The sequence below is a fragment of the Diceros bicornis genome, chromosome 17 (assembly GCF_020826845.1).
Source record: "Diceros bicornis minor isolate mBicDic1 chromosome 17, mDicBic1.mat.cur, whole genome shotgun sequence".
In the NCBI taxonomy this organism is placed as follows: Eukaryota; Metazoa; Chordata; class Mammalia; order Perissodactyla; family Rhinocerotidae; genus Diceros; species Diceros bicornis.
Window position 1 is genome coordinate 42,404,406 of NC_080756.1, and position 17,277 is coordinate 42,421,682.

A 17,277-nucleotide genomic window follows, 5' to 3' on the forward strand; every position below is an offset into this window, starting at 1 on the left:
CCACTACGCCCTAAATAGAATGGCTAAATTTAGAATGGCTAAAATACATTGTTGGTAGCAATGCAAAGTGGTCCAACCACTATGGAAAACTATTTGGCAGTTTCTTAAAAACTTAGACTTACACCTAACCATATACCTATCAATTCTACTTCTATGTATTTACTCCAGTGAAATGAAAATGTATGTCCACACAACACTTTTTTATATAAATGTACATCCCAGCTTTACTCATAATAGCAAAAAACTGGAAATAACCCAAATATCCATCAACTGGTGAATGGATATACAAATTTTGGTATATCCATTCAATGGAATATTACTTAGCATTGAGAAGGAATAAACTACTTATATAAGCAACAACATGAATGAATTTCAAAAACACTATGCTGGCAAAAGAAGCCAACACAAAAGGATACATTCTATAAGTCTATTTATGTGAAACTCTACATAAAGCAAAACCAATCTGTAGGGTCAGAAAGCACATCAGTGGTTGCCTGGGGTGGAGGTTGCCCAGGGTGGGTTGGGGACATGATTGTCAAGGCACAAGGGAACGTTTTGGGGTTTATGGTTTTCTCTTCATACTTTGTGGGGTTTTTTTTTTGTGTGTGTGGGGAAGATCAGCCCTGTGCTAACATCTGCCAATCCTCCTCTTTTTGCTGAGGAAGACTGGCCCTGGGCTAACATCTGCGCCTATCTTCCTCCACTTTATATGGGACGCTGCCACAGCATGGCCTGACAAGCAGTGCGTTGGTGCACACCCAGGATCCGAACCCAGGCCGCCAGCAGCGGAGCGCGAGCGCTTAACTGCTATGCCACAGGGCCAGCCCCCATACTTTGTTTTGAATCAATCTAGAAAGTCTTATGTCTAAGATTTGGAGATCACTTAGGGGGAGGAGGCCTCATCAGATGGAAATGGTCTATATCTTGATTGTGGTAGAGGTTACATGGGTATGCATAACAGCCAAAAAACCATCTAACTGTACATTTAAAATGGGTCTATTTTACTTTATGTAAATTACAGCCTACTAATAGTTTATCTAAAAAATTAAATGGTGAAAAAAAAAGCTTTCTTGGATACGCTCCAGACTTAATGAATCAGAACTTCGGGATGGTGGGGCTCAGGAATTTACATTAAAACAAAACAAAATCCCCAAATGATTCTGTTGAACAGCTAGGTTCAAGAAATGCAGATAGTTTAGGAAACATGGATAGTCTGGCTCATTTTAAAATTTGATTTTAAACAGTGTATTCCTTGGGTTCACCAGACATTTTATGCAGCTGCTAAGTGAACTCTATTCCCGAGAGTCCTTGACCATCATATGCTCTTGGCCTCAACTTGACCCACCTTCTGATCCTTGCTCCCTTCTGCCCCAATCTTCATGTTTATATCCTTATTATTGTTTCCTGATTTTGCTTTACTTCCCTTTTCTTTTGTATTTCTTTTTCTTTTGTAAAAAGGGACCATCGCTCATATATTGTTTCCATAAAGCCTACGTGCTGATTCTCCTGTGGGTTCATCACCAGGAATCTTATGAGAACTGATTACCGTCACTTTGAAAGCAATCACAGACCTCCCTTGAGTCTTCCAGGACATTTTGGCCCAGAGAGTGTTAAGGTCAGAGCTTAGTGCATCTTCAGACCTGAGGATTTTGGGGCAAGATAGATTTATACACTACTATTTTTTAAAATAGGGCTAGTTTTGATTAAAAAATGTAACTCTGCAAATAGTGTATTACAATGTCTTAAGTTACTTATGAGCCATCTCATCAGCAATCAAACAAACCGAATCACTTGAAACTCCAAGGAGAGGCTATGTTTTATGTCACTGTTCCTGAGATTTCCTTGGTGATGATACATTTACAGTATCAAATTTTACCAGACCAATTCATGAGTAACTTTTTACTTGAGTATCTTCACCCTTGACTTCTTTTTGCCTGTACTGATCAGTCTTGCTTCAGAATCAAGTTCTTCATGATTTTGAGCTAAGCAGATTTCTGAAATAATTATTACCTGGCTTTACTGCCTGAGCTTTGTTCAGACCATTGAGGATATGCTGGAGTTTGTCCTCTTAGAAATACAAGTGGAAGGTAACAGACTGCAAATAGCTATATTTTCCAAAATGACTTATTTATGGTTTTCTGCTTATACTTGGCTTTGAGTCAATCTTGAAAGTTTTATGGCTAAGATTCGTAGGTCACTTGGGGCAGGAGGCCTCATCAAGTTGACTTTGACTGACGAGTTTATCTCCTGTTTCAGGTCCAATGAGAACTTAAAAATGATTTATTTTCTCTCCTTTATTCTAAAACTAAGACATGATTGCTTGCCAAAAAATTCTAAGAACGTAGAAATCTTTAAAGATCCAGAATTTACGTAATTATCATGTCTATCAGGTTTTTCTCTGAACGTATAGTATATTTTTATTTGTATTTTTAGCAAAATGGGATCCTGTGAAACACATTATTTTATAATCTACCCTTTTCACTAAATATACAGTGAACAAGATTAACCACACCACAATAAGTGGCTGATACAGTGGATATTCTCTAATTTATTTAATCAGTTCCCTCAAGGTGGACATGTAGGTTCTGGGGTATTTTTTGCAACTTGGCTCCCTCAACACCCACTTCAACTCCTTCTCACTGCCCACCTCTATTCTAAAAGCTGGAAAGATAAATACTTGCTTTCCCAGACACCCTTAGCGGTCAGGTGGCCATGTCATTTGGTTCTGGCCGAGGAGACAGAAGCGAAAGCAGCTGATAACGCCTCCTGGACTTCCTGCTCGCCACAGGCGGCGCTGTCCAAGGTGTAGCAGTCACTTCTGATGGCAGAGCAAGCAGAGGGGAGCCTGGCTCCCTCACAGCACCCCCGAGTCTCCAGTCAGCCCTGGATGCCTCACTGTTGAACTTCTTATGAAGTGAGATAAATAGACTCCTTATTTAAACCACTAGCAAAACAAACTGCAAAATGCCTCTGGGTACTCAACAGATTCTTTCTTTCGTTTTTTTTTATTGAGGTAACATTGGTTTATAACATTACATAAATTTCAGGTGTACGTCATTATATTTCAGTTTCTGTGTGGATTACATCAGGTTCACCACCCAAAGACTACTTACCATCCATCACCATAAACATGTGTGAATCACCCCTTTCGTCCTCCCCCCTACTCTTTGCCTCTGGTAACCACCAATCCAATCTGTCTCTGTATGTGTGTGTGTGTTGTTGTTATCTTCTATTTATGAGTGATATCATATGGTATCTGACTTTCTCCCTTACTTATTTGCTTAGCATAACACCCTCAAGGTATTATACCCATGTTGTCGCAAATGGCAAGATTTCATCTTTTTTTTTTTTTTTTTTTTTTTTTTACGGCTGAGTAGTATTCCATTGTGTATATATACCACATCTTCTTTATCCATTCATCCCTTGATGGGCACTTAGGTTGCTTCCAAGTCTTGGCTATTGTGAATAATGCTGCAATGAACACAGGGGTGCATGTATCTTTATGCATTGGTGTTTTCATGTTCTTTGGATAAATACCCAGCAGTGGAATAGCTGGATCATATGGTAGTTCTATCCTTGATTTTTTGAGGACTCTCCATACTGTTTTCCCTAGTGGCTGCACCAGTTTGCACTCCCACCAGCAGTGTATGAGAGTTCCCTTCTCTCCACATCCTCTCCAACACTTGTTTTTTCTTGTCTTGTTAATTATAGCCATTCTGACAGGCACGAGGTGATATCTCATTGTAGTTCTGATTTGCATTTCCCTAATAATTAGTGATGTTGAACATCACTTCATGTACCTGTTGGCCATCTGTATATCTTCTTTGGGGAAATGTTTGTTCAGATCTTTCATCCATTTTTTTTTCCCTTTTTCTCCCCAAAGCCCCAGTAGATAGTTGTATGTCATAGTTGCACACTCTTCTAGTTGCTGTATGTGGGACGTGGCCTCAGTATGGCCAGACAAGCGGTGCGTCGGTGCGTGCCTGGATCTGAACCTGGGCTGCTGGTAGCGGAGTGTGCGCACTTAACGGCTAAGCCACGGGGCCGGCCCCCTCTTTCATCCCTTTTTTAATTAGCTTGTTAGTTTTTTTGTTGTTGAGATGTTAGATTATTTCTTTAAGATAGATTCCCAGCAGTAGAATTGCCGGGTCAAAGAGTATGTGTTTTTAATGCTTTTGAAAAGTTTTATCAATTGACACTCCACCAACCCCATGTGAGTATACCCTTTTTCCTACACCCTACTAACTCGGAACACTATCACTGTTTTTTTTTTTTTTGCTGAGGAAGATTCATCCTGAGCTAACATCTGTTGTCAATCATCCTCTTTTTGCTTGAGGAAGATTTGCCCTGAGCTGAAAGTCTTGGAAACTCCAGGAGTTCCCGGCCACGCCCAACACAACTCCTGTGACCTCTGAATCCCATTGGGTTCAGCCAACGGGAGCCCTAGCAAGAAATTGGAGTGATAAAAGACAACATCATCAGAATATTTATTCTCTTGGCTTGATCTTTATAGGATTGCCTACACCGAGGCTGGCTTTGTCTCTTGAAAAGAGAGTAGAAGTTTCTCTCAAGTGATTCTCTTCTATGGATCCCAGTTACTTCTCCCCTCATCCCTTGGGGCTAGGTGTGAAACATCTCAAGTTGTTGTATTATCTTTCTTAGTTCTTTTACACTGTGCACGTCTCTGTAAATAAAAACTCCTAAATTCATCCTAATTTTATACCACCACACAAAAATGAAACAAAATTCAACAAACACCACAGAGCCTTATTATTTGGCAGTGGTTCTCAGAGTGTGGTCCCCGGAGCATCAGCATTAGTATTACCTGGGAACTTGTTAGAATTAGAACTCAAATCCAGACTGACTGAATCAGAAATTCTAGGGATGGGGCCTGGCAATCCGTGATTTAACAAGCCTTTCAGGTGATTTCAATGCATGCTAAATTGTGACCCACTTCGAAAACACTGCTCAAACAAGGTAATTAATAATAGTACTCTGGTAAATTTAGAAACTACACAAAGTCAGCCCTTCATGAATAATAGCTAATGGTAGTGAGTATTTACATGGTGCCAGGCACTGTTCTAAACACTTGACATACGTTAATGCATATAGTCTTTACAACTATAGTGTATTAATTACTAGTAGACCAATTTTGAATATATGGAAAAAATTAGGCACAGAGAGGATAAGTACTTTGGCCTAAGGACACATAGCTAGTAAGTGGCAGAGCTAGGTTCCAACCCAGGCAATCTAATACCAGACTCTGTACTCCCAACCACTACAGAATAAAGCCCCATAGCAGTAACAAGGGTCTGGAGGGACTCAGGTTTCCTAGCAACAGAGTTGATGGAGGATCCCTTCCACCATCCTGCCAAGCTAGATGATTGCCTATACTGTTTCCCAGCATGGGAAGAACTGAAGAGGATGAGCCCCTTAGAGGAAAGAGGTGGAATTAGTGAGTCCTCACTCAAGTACTCAATAGGCTTTTCTGAACCTGGTTAACAGAGGACGTAAGGGACATACCAGTAAGCTTGTGAGCACTGAGCTTGTGAGGGACATAGTCCTGGGGTTCTAGCATATAATTAAATGTGTTGTCCCAGGCCTGACTTATGTGAAATAGCTCTACTGTATTCTCCCCCTGCCTCTGACCCAGTCTTTCCATCTTATGTTTTAGGTTGACTTTTCACTGAAAATTATTTTAAAATTAAATTTAAACAATTAAAATTTTTAACTTTAAAAATTTAAAGTTTCTGCTTTTATAATACAAACCATACACTTCAAAGATTTATTTTCAGCCTACGGATGAAGGATGTGATGTATTTTCCTGCAAGAATTCTGAGAAAACTCATTCCAAATTACTTTAGCATAACAAAAAATAATTTGTTCCTGCATTAAGAGAATCAATTTATTCCTCGTACATACATACAGTTGCTGAATAGTAAGTTTCTTTGCTATGTGCTAAATTTATATAAAATCTTTATATGGTTGAAGTGATAAATATGCATAAATCAGTAAACTTACAAATATCTTAACAGCCAAATAGTCTAGGGCAGCATTCTTAAAATCAGTCCACAAACACATTTCAAGGGTATGTGGGCCGGGACGATTTTATTGGACTTGGTATCTTGAACATTACCTTACACTTGAACTCCTTTCTAAAACAGAGGACCCCTTAGCCTCCTGGGATCCAGGCACTCCTTTCACATTAGCTCCTTTCTCCTTTACACGTAAAAAACTTACTTCTCTGAATCTTACTCTTACACTTCACAGTGTAAAACCCTCCAGAGTGATGAAAAACTGAATGACTGAGATGGATGAGTAACAAGATCTCCCCAAAATGGAATTAGAAATACTTAAAATAATTAAATTTAACGTATCATGATTTTTTGTGATCAGATGTGATGGGGGAAGTAAAACAGAAATATAAGTTTAAGGAGAGAAAGGAATGATGTGAAATTTCCTATTAAAAAAAAGCTTGTTTGCATCTTTTAAAAATGGATGATGAAGTATTAAAACAGTATTTAGATTCTGTTGGATACATTTTAAAAAGTCAATATTTACAAGATGCCAAAAGTTGTACCCTTTTCAACTGTTTTAACTTCTGAAAAATTGTAGATGTCAAACTGAAAATTAGCAAAGGGGTACATAATTTTTTTTTTTTTATAATTTTATTTATTTTTTTTCCCCGCAAAGCCCCAGTAGATAGTTGTATGTCATAGCTGCACATCCTTCTAGTTGCTGTATGTGGGACACGGCCTCAGCATGGCCAGAGAAGCGGTGCGTCGGTGCACGCCCGGGATCTGAACCCAGGCCGCCAGCAGCGGAGCGTGAGCACTTAACTGCCACAGGGCCGGCCGGGTACATAATTTTTAAAATTATTTTGTGGGTATGCAAGCAAAAAAGTTTGTGGATCACTTGTTTGTGGTTATCTGTTAATGTTTGACCACCATAGGAGCATGACTGTCAACTTTCTATACATTAGGGGCAGGTGAATGTGGGGGACATGGATGTGATGACCAAGGAACCAACCTAACTGGGCACACAGTCAACTTTGGAGCTTGCTTTCATGCCTGAGCGGTGGCCCCCATGGCGATCCCCCCACTTGGAGTAACAGCCTGCCCACTCTGTCCATCCTCCTTACCAGGAGCTTCCGTACTTCCCGGGCTCTCTGTACACCTCCTAAGACAGGGGGAGTTGGGGAAGGTGAACTTCAGTTGAGATAGAAAATATCGATCTAGTTCAAATTTTTGAAGAACTAGTAGTCCTATAGCCTATAACGAGTACTTGTGCTGATTGTGGTTTGTAAATATATGACTTTCATCTGGCTTTCTGAAATGCTGAGAAGAGTTACGACGACTTTTAATACTGCTTTCTTCCAACTCCCTAGGCTTTCGGGGATCCCAGTGTGGGACACTTTTCCTTCTTGAAACAGTTTAAAAAAATGTTGTGCTTAATAAAACCAAAGTAACACACACCACACAGACAACAACTATAAAGACAAAGGCCCCCCAAAAAACCCAAACAAAAATCAAAGACTAACAGCAACTCTCCCCCCACAACACACTGACAAAAGACCGGTAAATGTAACTGTGTCCTGACTAAAGGGAAATAATAATCTGTTGACTATTTTCTTTGAGAGAACTTGTGTGTGACATCTTTAGATAAAGGTGATATGTGTAAACATGTTTATGTGGATACAGAGAGCTAAACGTTCTCCTTCCATTTTAGCCTCTCTTTTCATTCACCTCCTACAATATAGTCTGGATCTCTCTGCATTCCATTTTGTGTGTTTCTGTTTGGAGCAGATGAATTTTTATACATCTGCATTTTGAATTAAATCTAAATCCTCTTTAATACAGCATGAGAAAAAAAAAAAAGAACTGACCAGGGCCAATTTAGTTTCAGCCATTTTATATAGGAATCCAAAAGCATCAAATTTCCTTGTACCCTGGGAACAATATATAGCACGAACAAAAGGTTAGAGAGGGAAGAAAATGTAATTGATTCTGAAGAGCGTGAACATCTGCAGAGAATGTATTGTAAGAGAAAATGATCTCTGAGGGTCCTGCTTATGACGACGAAACAGTTTTTAGTTACCCATGTCAGAGAAATAACCCTCTCTCCTCTACACTTGCCTCTCCAAGTCCAATCCACTAAGCAGAGGGAGACTGCAGATGCTGGAAGCTGCTTTCTACCACACGGAAATAAAGAGAAACCAGTGTAGAAGACTTCACAAAACTAAATTTGCCCAGTGGTGCTGAGCTGATGGCCCTAGAGAAAAAGTCAGAAAAACTTCATTCTGGTCCAACTTCTGTCATTAACTGTAATGTGATTGTGGCCAGGTTAATTGATTTCTCTGGGCCTCACGTTCCCCAGCTTTGACATGGGAGAGCTGGACTGGATGACAGGAAAGGTCCTTTCATGACGTTGTCAATAAGATTAACAGACAATTTTTTCATCTACAAGTCTCAGATTTCCATTTTAGATGGAAAGCAAAAATTAAGAGCAAAAATTCTAAACACGAGTGATTTAAGAACATCAACATTTATTTAACATGATAAAAAAGAAATGAGATATGAACATTTGCATTTAAACAGTAGTAAGTAGCCTTTAATACTTACATTACCTGTGCTCATTGTATAATATGTACACAATGAACATAATTACATTTGTACATAAACTAAGTACTGGATTTGAAAATCTGCTTATTGCTATACACATCTATTCCAATGAAGCAGAAGCCCAGTACTTCAAAATACCTACATTTTACATTGTTTTTTAAGAAACAGTAAGCGTAACATTTGTGTTTAAGCTGACAAGAGTACGGCAGTAACTGCTGACGTTGCGATCTGACTGAGAAAGAATTATAGCAGAAAACAGGACATACTTCACTTAGCAATAATAAAATGGCACGTTTTAAATATATATATAAAATTTTTACAAATCAAGTGTGAAACGAAGCATTGCAGTAGCCAAAATGGGAAGGGAAAAAAAAAAAAGGAAACAAGCTTCATTGGAAATAATAACTAAATTACGTACCGAAAAGCAAAAAGAAATATAAATCCACCTAGACTTCAGAAGCATCAAAATCCGGAAATCCGTAACTAAGGAAGCACTGGCTGGAGGCTGCACATTAAAAAGCACCTTTACTCACGTGCTCTGAAATCATAGCAGCAAGCTGCTGTCAGAATAACAACCTCGAGGTTACGGAGTGTACATACGGGCCATTAAAGCTGTTTTGGAATAAACATTTTCCAGAAGTGATAAAACGATGCTCTGCGGCCAAAAGCATCAGAACTATGAATTTCATAGATTTAAAATATACTGTACAATATCTTCTCACATTGCCAAAGGTCCATGTCCTCAGCTTTGAATGGTTTCAACAGAAGTCAGTGTAGCTGAAAAATAACAGGAGGGAAAATTACTTTGACACTCGCCAAGTTAATGAATGACCATTTCCTGAAGTAATTCAGGGTGACATTCTCTAACAACAGAACTGACAAGCATGGCCATAAAAATCTGAAAACAGAATATAATTAAAGAACATTTTCTCTTCATTTCCATAAGGTTAATTCACAAAGCAAAGTAACATAATGCAATTAAATAGCAATTCAGAATTAAAAAAAGTACCCCAAATGGTGACCGAATCCAAAAGATCAACAAAATGAGCAAAGATTTGTATAACTTCACTAAAACATGTAGTAATATATTGAGCCGCCTACATAGCAGTGTCATTTGTAAAACTTTCCTAAGTCCTGCCAAAACTACTAGTTCAGAAAGATGACATACGCACAGTGAGAAGACATCAAATAATACAAGTTTGAGTGCCACTCGTTGTTTGTGCTGGCTGCATGCCAAAGGGCTCGAGAATATCCGGCAATAACCGCACCTCATTCCAGTGTGTAAGGCCACTGGCTCTCGGAATGAGAGTAAACAAAACAAAATCCAATAATAACAACTTCAGGAACCTAGAAATGTGCTCGAGTATTAAAACTGTGAACATTCTTTATTATCCCTACGGTCTGTGTACGATGAATTGTAACCCATTTATGGAACCAAAAGCTAACGAGAGTGGATCTTAATGTACATTTCTCCACTAAGACAGACAGGCCATGGATCAACTCTGCACAGGAGGAATCAAATGAGCATAATGTTTATTATTACTATGCCTGGTGTTATTCTGTCACTAGTGGCAACTGTCCCTTCTGAAAGTTAAAAGTTTAAATACATGAGTGACAGAGGCAAGGAACAGTAAGACTGTAACAAATAGGTGGTTGGTATCTCCAGAAAGGACATCAACCTTGCATAGATACCAACGGACAACAAACAAAGGCCTCTTCTAGGCTCCATGCGGACATAAAACCTCAAAAACAAGTTACAAATATGACAAGACGGTTAAACCTAAGTCCTTCTGGCTGAATAAAAGGACAGAGATTGTAGCTGCCACAAAAAGGTGTGACCAGAAGTAGATTCTAGAAAAGAAGCACTACTGGATAAACTTAGTCAAGTTAGTATTTGTACTCGTTTACTTTGAGAATCTAAAAATCAAAGAATATAGTAGTAATAATGCTTGTAATGTCTCTATGTGTTTTCGCTGCTTATAACTTTAACAGAAATCGGTGGTAATCCTACGGCACCCGATATTACTACATCTGGTAGATACTGTGAGGAAAAAATGCAGAAAAAGGCATGAAATGCTCACTTCGCACCTCACAGCTTTTCTGAAAAGTAAAAAGTGTCTATCTTTAAGTACAAAAGTGCAGGGAAAATTTAGCAATTTTCTATAAAGTTTAAAAGTAGGACCTTAGGAAATTATTCTCAGTTCTAAAACTGTGGTCTAAGGAACATTGTTCAAGAAACGCTTCCTCCTTCTCCCTGTCCCTGACCGTGGCTTTTTTCACTAGCTACTTCCCTGACCTAAAAAAAATTAATTATTTAGAAACAATTTATGATAGATCTTAAAGATTTCAATATTCCATCGAGTGGGCTACACCATAAACATTTCTTTGTCCTTTAAAATAATTAACAAACTCCCAGTGCAGTAGATATGTCACGCTCACTGTAAAAAACATTACTCAATCAACACGTAATGACTTAAACAGAATTCTCCGATCCGACCACGGAAAGGAGCGTGAAGGGGGAGCACAGCTGCAGAGCACTGTGAGGCCTGTCTTGGCACAGGCCGTACCCTCCGAGTTCTGCTGTTTTTACAGATGATGAAATAGGAGACAGAGAAAACGCTGTCACGGAGCAAATCACTGGAAGGGCCGATGGTGGAAACCTGAGTGACGGCCCATGGTTCAAATACACGGTCTACTTGCTCTGTCAACTCTCCCTAATGCGCAGTCCAGAATTAATCTCCGTTTTTACTGACTAAACCAACAAATGAATAAAAAACAGTAAAGCACAAATGCAAAGGGAAACAACGTACTTTTTCTGAGACTACACACACATGAAATGGGATCCTTCTGTGAGCTGCGGCTGAGTGGAGGGAACCGGCGATGCCGAGGACTCGGGAGACGGGGACAGACTTTTCACTAAAACACCAAGAAAACGTGAGAAGATAAAAATCTTTAGGACACATTTGGAGAAAAAAATCCTGATGCTGTGCCACAAAATAACAACACGTTTTGAGAAGGAATTAATAGTTGTATTTAGCTTCTGTTATTTTCTAATCTGGCAATTGATTATTCAGTATGAAATATCTCTTGAAGACTTTAAAAATTCGTCTTCCTGGTACATCTTAAACTTATACAATGTTATATATCGATTATATTTCAATAACATTGAAAATAAAATTAAAAAAATAAAATTTTTTTTTTTTGCTTTGGGGTTAATTTTTGGGTGTCTGTCAGTGAATCATTTCTGTTTGGTTTCCCTTTTAAAAGCTTTTCTAGTTCTATGCAGCTAAATACTACAGACTGTTTAAATGTTGTGGTTTTAATACACCCACACACCAGTTTACCCAGACCTGCCATACCAATAACCGAAAGTGGTCACTGACCATTAAAAAAAAAAGGTGAGAATTTGTGCACACAAAGCCTTATAAGCGATAGAGGCAAGGGAAAAGATAATGCTTAATATTGGTTACAAGGGAACATGACTGATGATATAAATTTGCATGTTATATGTATATAAGGTACAGAAAATGCTCTCTCAGAACCCCATGCTCTTCGTAAGACTCAGAACCCCATGCTCTTCGTAAGACTCAGAACCCCATTCTCTTCCTAAGAACAGTCCCGAATACAATCATGCACTGCACGCATAATGACGTCTCAGTCCAAGACGGACCGCATATACGAGAGTGGTCCCCTAAGACTAGTACCATATAACCTGGGTGTGTAGGAGGCTACACCATCTAGTTTTGTGTAAGTACACTCTATGATGTTTGCACAACAACGAAATTGCCTAACAACGCATTTCTTAGAACGTATCGTTGTCGTTAAGTGACACATGACTGTAATTGGATTTCATTCTGCCAAAGGTTGCGGGGGTGGTGGAGATAGGGAGGATTACAAGGAATGGTTTTGTGCTTATGAACTATGAGAAGCAAAGCTGATAATATGCACTCGTGGCATGATCCTCCATTCCTCCCCCTTGCCAAGAATCATAAAGAAAGAAAAAAAGAGAAAAAAAAAATTTGTGAAAAATCCAAAAAATATGAAAGAATCTCATAGATCATTTTATTTCTTAACATGCTATGGATCACAATCTTCTACTATCAAAGAAAAACCCAGACGGAGATTATAGTAGGGCTAGAGTAAGCACACCCATTCTACTAGTTTAGTTATTAAACCTTCCACAGTTCCCAGAGTGGTAGGTTTGCGAATACTCTGAGAATCCAGCCTCAGAGAAACAGGTAAAATTTCAAAGTACTGAAAGATCATCTTATTAGGAAAAAAAAAAAAAGAAGGAACTGATCCCCAGGCCAGGACAGACTGTGTGGACCTAGCTGGTGAGGCAGAGGTTTGCCCTTTCCTCCTCTGTCCAGTAGCATCCCTGAAGGTGCTTGTGGGAAGGCAAGGGCTGATTAATCCACAGTCAGGGTACTTAAGTGGCTCTCTTGATAGAATCTCCACATGGAAAATCAATTCAGAGGTTCAGAGGAAGCACCAGGGAGAACATTATGGGATGTGTAATATCTACCTGCCATTGTTTGATTTCCTCTAGAAGCCTCAGGAGTTACGTCATAAGAAATAGCAGTTTCCTCCTGCTCATGAATATCGTCCTTTGTATCTTCTTCAGGGTGGCTTCCTGCTTTATGATTTGTGATCTGTGTCTCGTCTTGAGGGCTAACGAAAACAGATTGATGTTTTAAAATTTATTATAGAATGCAATCAAGTTTTGTCTTCCAATTTATTGTTACAAAAAATTTTAACCATACAGAAAACATGCCACCATCGATATTTAAGTTGCAATTAATCTCTTTCCTTCTTTTTCCCCCTTATGCAAATTTCAAACATCAAAAAGGTTAGAGCAAATTATATATGAAACCTGTACACTCAGCTTTAAATAATTATCCACATTTCGCCAATCTTGTTCCATCTAAATCCCCAGTTTCCTACTCCCCAAATTATTTTAAAGCAGATTCCAGACATATCATTCAATCTGTAAATACTTCCATTTGTATTTATAATACTTTAATGTCATCAAATATCCAGTCAGTGCTCACATTTTCCTGATTGCCTCATAATATCATTTTAGAGTTATTTGGTTTGAAGCAGGATCCAAAGTCTGTATGTTGCATTTGCCTGACGAGTCTCTTAAAGTTTACCTTAATGTAAAATACCCCACTCCACATTCCCTTTTATTCTTTATTTCTATTTATTTGTGAAAGAACCTGGTTTATCTGTCCTATGTTGTTTCCCACATTCTGGATTTTCATGATTGTATCCCTCATACTTTTTATAAACTGATATGATTTTGAGGCTTGATGGAATTTAGGATTTTAGGGGAGAGGAGGCAAGTAATAATTCATCAGGTTGGGGTCGTGCACTACCGCATTAACAGGTCGTCTCAGTGAGTTCGGGGGTTATCAGCTTGATCCTCTCATTATAAATTTCCCTGTCAGATTTTCAGCTAACACTTTTGGCAGCCGTTGAGGAACAATGTTCAAATCCATTATTTCATTACGGTTAGCAAAGCAGTGATGTTCTAAGTCTCTCATTCTTTACTGAGTGAAATTCTTCTAAAAAGAAAAAAAAAACTTCCTCATCATAAACGCTTTGGTTGCAGTTTGTTTGGGAAAGGCAAAATAAATATTTGATTTTTTCCCTCTATGCACTAGGTTTTGGAATAATAAGTCGATTCCTTAGCATCTTCCAAAGTGGCCAGCAATTTATTTTTGGTTGTTTTGGATCATTATGAACTCACAGATTTTTAATATAGTAGTTGTGTTTTAATCTATGCCTCTTAACAAAAGAGGAGAGAGATTTTTCTTATCAGCGATTGCCAAATATTTTTCAAATTCTATCTTACTATTCACTGAAGAGATAAAGGCATTCCTAATAACATTAAATCACAGTATTTCTCGTTTCCAGCTCTGGTAATTTTTTTTATGGAGGGTGAGATGGAGGATACACACGTAAGAAGGCTAGTTAAGAAACACAACTAAAAGATAAACAGCAAATCACTATAACTTCTGGAGCACTTCTCAGACAACTTCGACTTCTGACCCCCGTTCATCACTATGTAGGCAATGCTGAGGTGCTTTCTTTGTTGTAGCTTACGTGCCTTTGCATCTTTTTTAAGGTATTTATTGAATACTTCCTAGGTGTTAAGCGCTATACATGTATTTTCTTATTTAATCATTCCAGCACATTTGTGAGATAGATAACTACTATAATCCCCATTTTTACAAGTGAGGAGTCTGCAGCTTAGGAGAGTTATGTAAATTGCTCAAGATCCTACAGCTCCTAAGTAGCTAGGCTGGGACTGGAATCCAAGCCTTGTTAATGCTGAAGTTCACCTTTTTTTTTTTTTTTTTGTGAGGAAGATCAGTCCTGAACTAACATCCAATCCCAATCCTCCTCTTTTTTTTTTTTCCCCTGAGGAAGATTGGCCCTTGGCTAAAAGCCGTGCCTATCTTCCTCTACTTTATATGGGACGCCACCACAGTATGGCTTGACAAAGCAGTGTGTCGGTGCACGCCTGGGATCTGAACCTGTGAACCCCAGGCCGCCAAAGTGGAGCGTGCACACTTAACCACCTGCGCCACCGGGCCGGCCCCTGAAGTTCACCATTTTTAAGCAGTTATACAATTTTGTAAATAATTCCTTTGCCTGTTTTCCCTAATTATTACCTGCAGGAAACATCCTCAGGCATTTTTTCTTCGTTTCTTTCTTTATCCATCACTTCCTCAGAACTTACTCCATTTGGTTCAGGTTTGAAAAGTGTTTCATAAAAAGCGTTTTCAGTTTTTGTAGACTATAGAATAAGAAGAAAAAATTTCTTTTTCAAGGCACTCTTACCACATTTAATATTTACTAGTAATCTAAAATAATTCAAAAATAAAAGTTTATTAAAAAATTATACACTGTCAAATATTTACTGAAATATAAATATAGATTCAAATATATTAAAAATATTAACATTCTTTACTACTAGGATACAAAAAGTTATTTGCCCAAAAGGATAATGCACATTGCTAACAGCTAGCTGCTTTGGGATAGAAGATTCTTTAACTGGGTTAACAGTAATTTAGTCCAGCCTTGATGGACCACGTTTTAAATTTTCGATTAACCCATTTTTTGATGTGGCTGAATACATCAATCAAATTAAAGGAAACCTATTATTTCACTTAGAGCTATGGCCTCTGCGATGGAATGAAATTTAACTTTATTTGCAACCTTACCACTTGATCTAATCTTCAAAAATCTATCCCTTTGAAATATCTGTCCTGAAATAATCTCTCTACCTCTTTGCTGGAATCCATATTTTGAGGTTCAGCTTCTTTTAGTCGAACAATTTCTGCTGCAGGAGCTTCATCGTTTGGCTTTACATCATTTTCTCTAATGACAGTGTCCAGTTCCTTAATGTCATCATCCCTCCTTCGAGCCTGTCCAAAAGACACAGAGCATTTTTAGATTCGTACTATGAAGCCACGTATACTTTTTAGATAATACTTGTTGATTTTGGAAAACAAAAAAGCTGGATCTTCACTCACAAAGAAGTTTCCTCATGAAAATCAACAGAAGAAATTTATACACGTATGTGTGTGTGTGTGTATATATTTATTAGTATTCCACACACTTTCTCCTCATCTCTTTTATTTTAATCATCCATTTTGTAATTTGTAGAATGTGCAGTTATCCAACTGTTAATCTGCTGAATCTCCAGTAGCAATGCCTGCTCTTGATGAGATGGAAAGGGGATTCCTATGAAGACAGTGAAGCACTTTCAGCCAACGCAGGTCTACTCACAGGGACAGACCAGGCAGAAGCTACTGAAAAGGTTCACTAGTCTGCTACCTCTGTGTTTATGAATCGCGGTAACAAACACAATAAGAAATGGAATGGTGTCACTTTACAAGGCTGAAGTTCAGATGTGATGAACAGTGGACTTAGAACTTTTATTTAGCGGCTGTCTCCTGCTACAATTCTGGTCATGTTAAATTAGGACACAGAGTAGTACACATTTTATTGGGAGGGGAATTGGGGACTATCTTGCTAACCTGCATGGCATTTTACATTTGCTGAAAGCACTTGTATCTTCTCGGTATCTCTGTGAAGTAGGCGTGGCAGGCTGTATCGTGATTTGTTTTAGAGTAGAGGAGAGGAAGTTCACAATCTGTGCAAGGGCATCCAACAAGTCACACAGCTCTCGTTTTTTGAACCCAGGGATATTTCCATTTTACTAACCTGTCTTAGCTTATTATTATAAGAGTTAAATAATATAAAATAACTATCCATATTGTAGACATTGAAAAACCCATCAACCATGTTAACTCTATGATTCTAAAATTCAAGTGATGTTAGATGTACACACAGGAATGATTAAAAGCAATCGCTCTACCTGGGTAACCCTGAATGGATGATCCCTCACACTCAGAGGACTTTGTAAGGGTGACTGGTCTAAAGCACCTATGACATTTAGTCCCTTTTTCTTTTCCCTTAAGCACGCTTGCTGGTGTCTCCTGATTCTTTCCATCTGTTCTTCCACAGTCATCCTAGGTCGAGTACTTTCGGCCAAACAGAGCTGTTCCACTGCACTTCTTGGCCTCTCCTTTAAATTAAAAACAAACATATGATTACAAACATACAAAGTAACTTCTGGAAA

The 17,277-nt window shown here is 38.5% G+C and overlaps 1 protein-coding gene across 3 annotated transcripts in view; it reads right to left on the reverse strand.

The window, feature by feature from the left end:
• Positions 1-8,525: 8,525 nt before the first annotated feature.
• Positions 8,526-17,277, reverse strand: part of PLEKHA5 (pleckstrin homology domain containing A5) — a 233,599-nt gene continuing 224,847 nt past the window's right edge. For all 3 annotated transcript variants that reach the window (XM_058558686.1, XM_058558683.1, XM_058558682.1), the window contains 6 exons: positions 17,014-17,223; positions 15,917-16,057; positions 15,302-15,426; positions 13,147-13,292; positions 11,432-11,537; positions 8,526-9,398 (listed from right to left, as the gene is read on the reverse strand). In XM_058558686.1, coding sequence (XP_058414669.1) covers positions 11,443-11,537; positions 13,147-13,292; positions 15,302-15,426; positions 15,917-16,057; positions 17,014-17,223 — 717 coding nt within the window. In that variant the 3' untranslated portion in view covers positions 8,526-9,398; positions 11,432-11,442. The remainder of the gene's footprint in view (positions 9,399-11,431; positions 11,538-13,146; positions 13,293-15,301; positions 15,427-15,916; positions 16,058-17,013; positions 17,224-17,277) is intronic.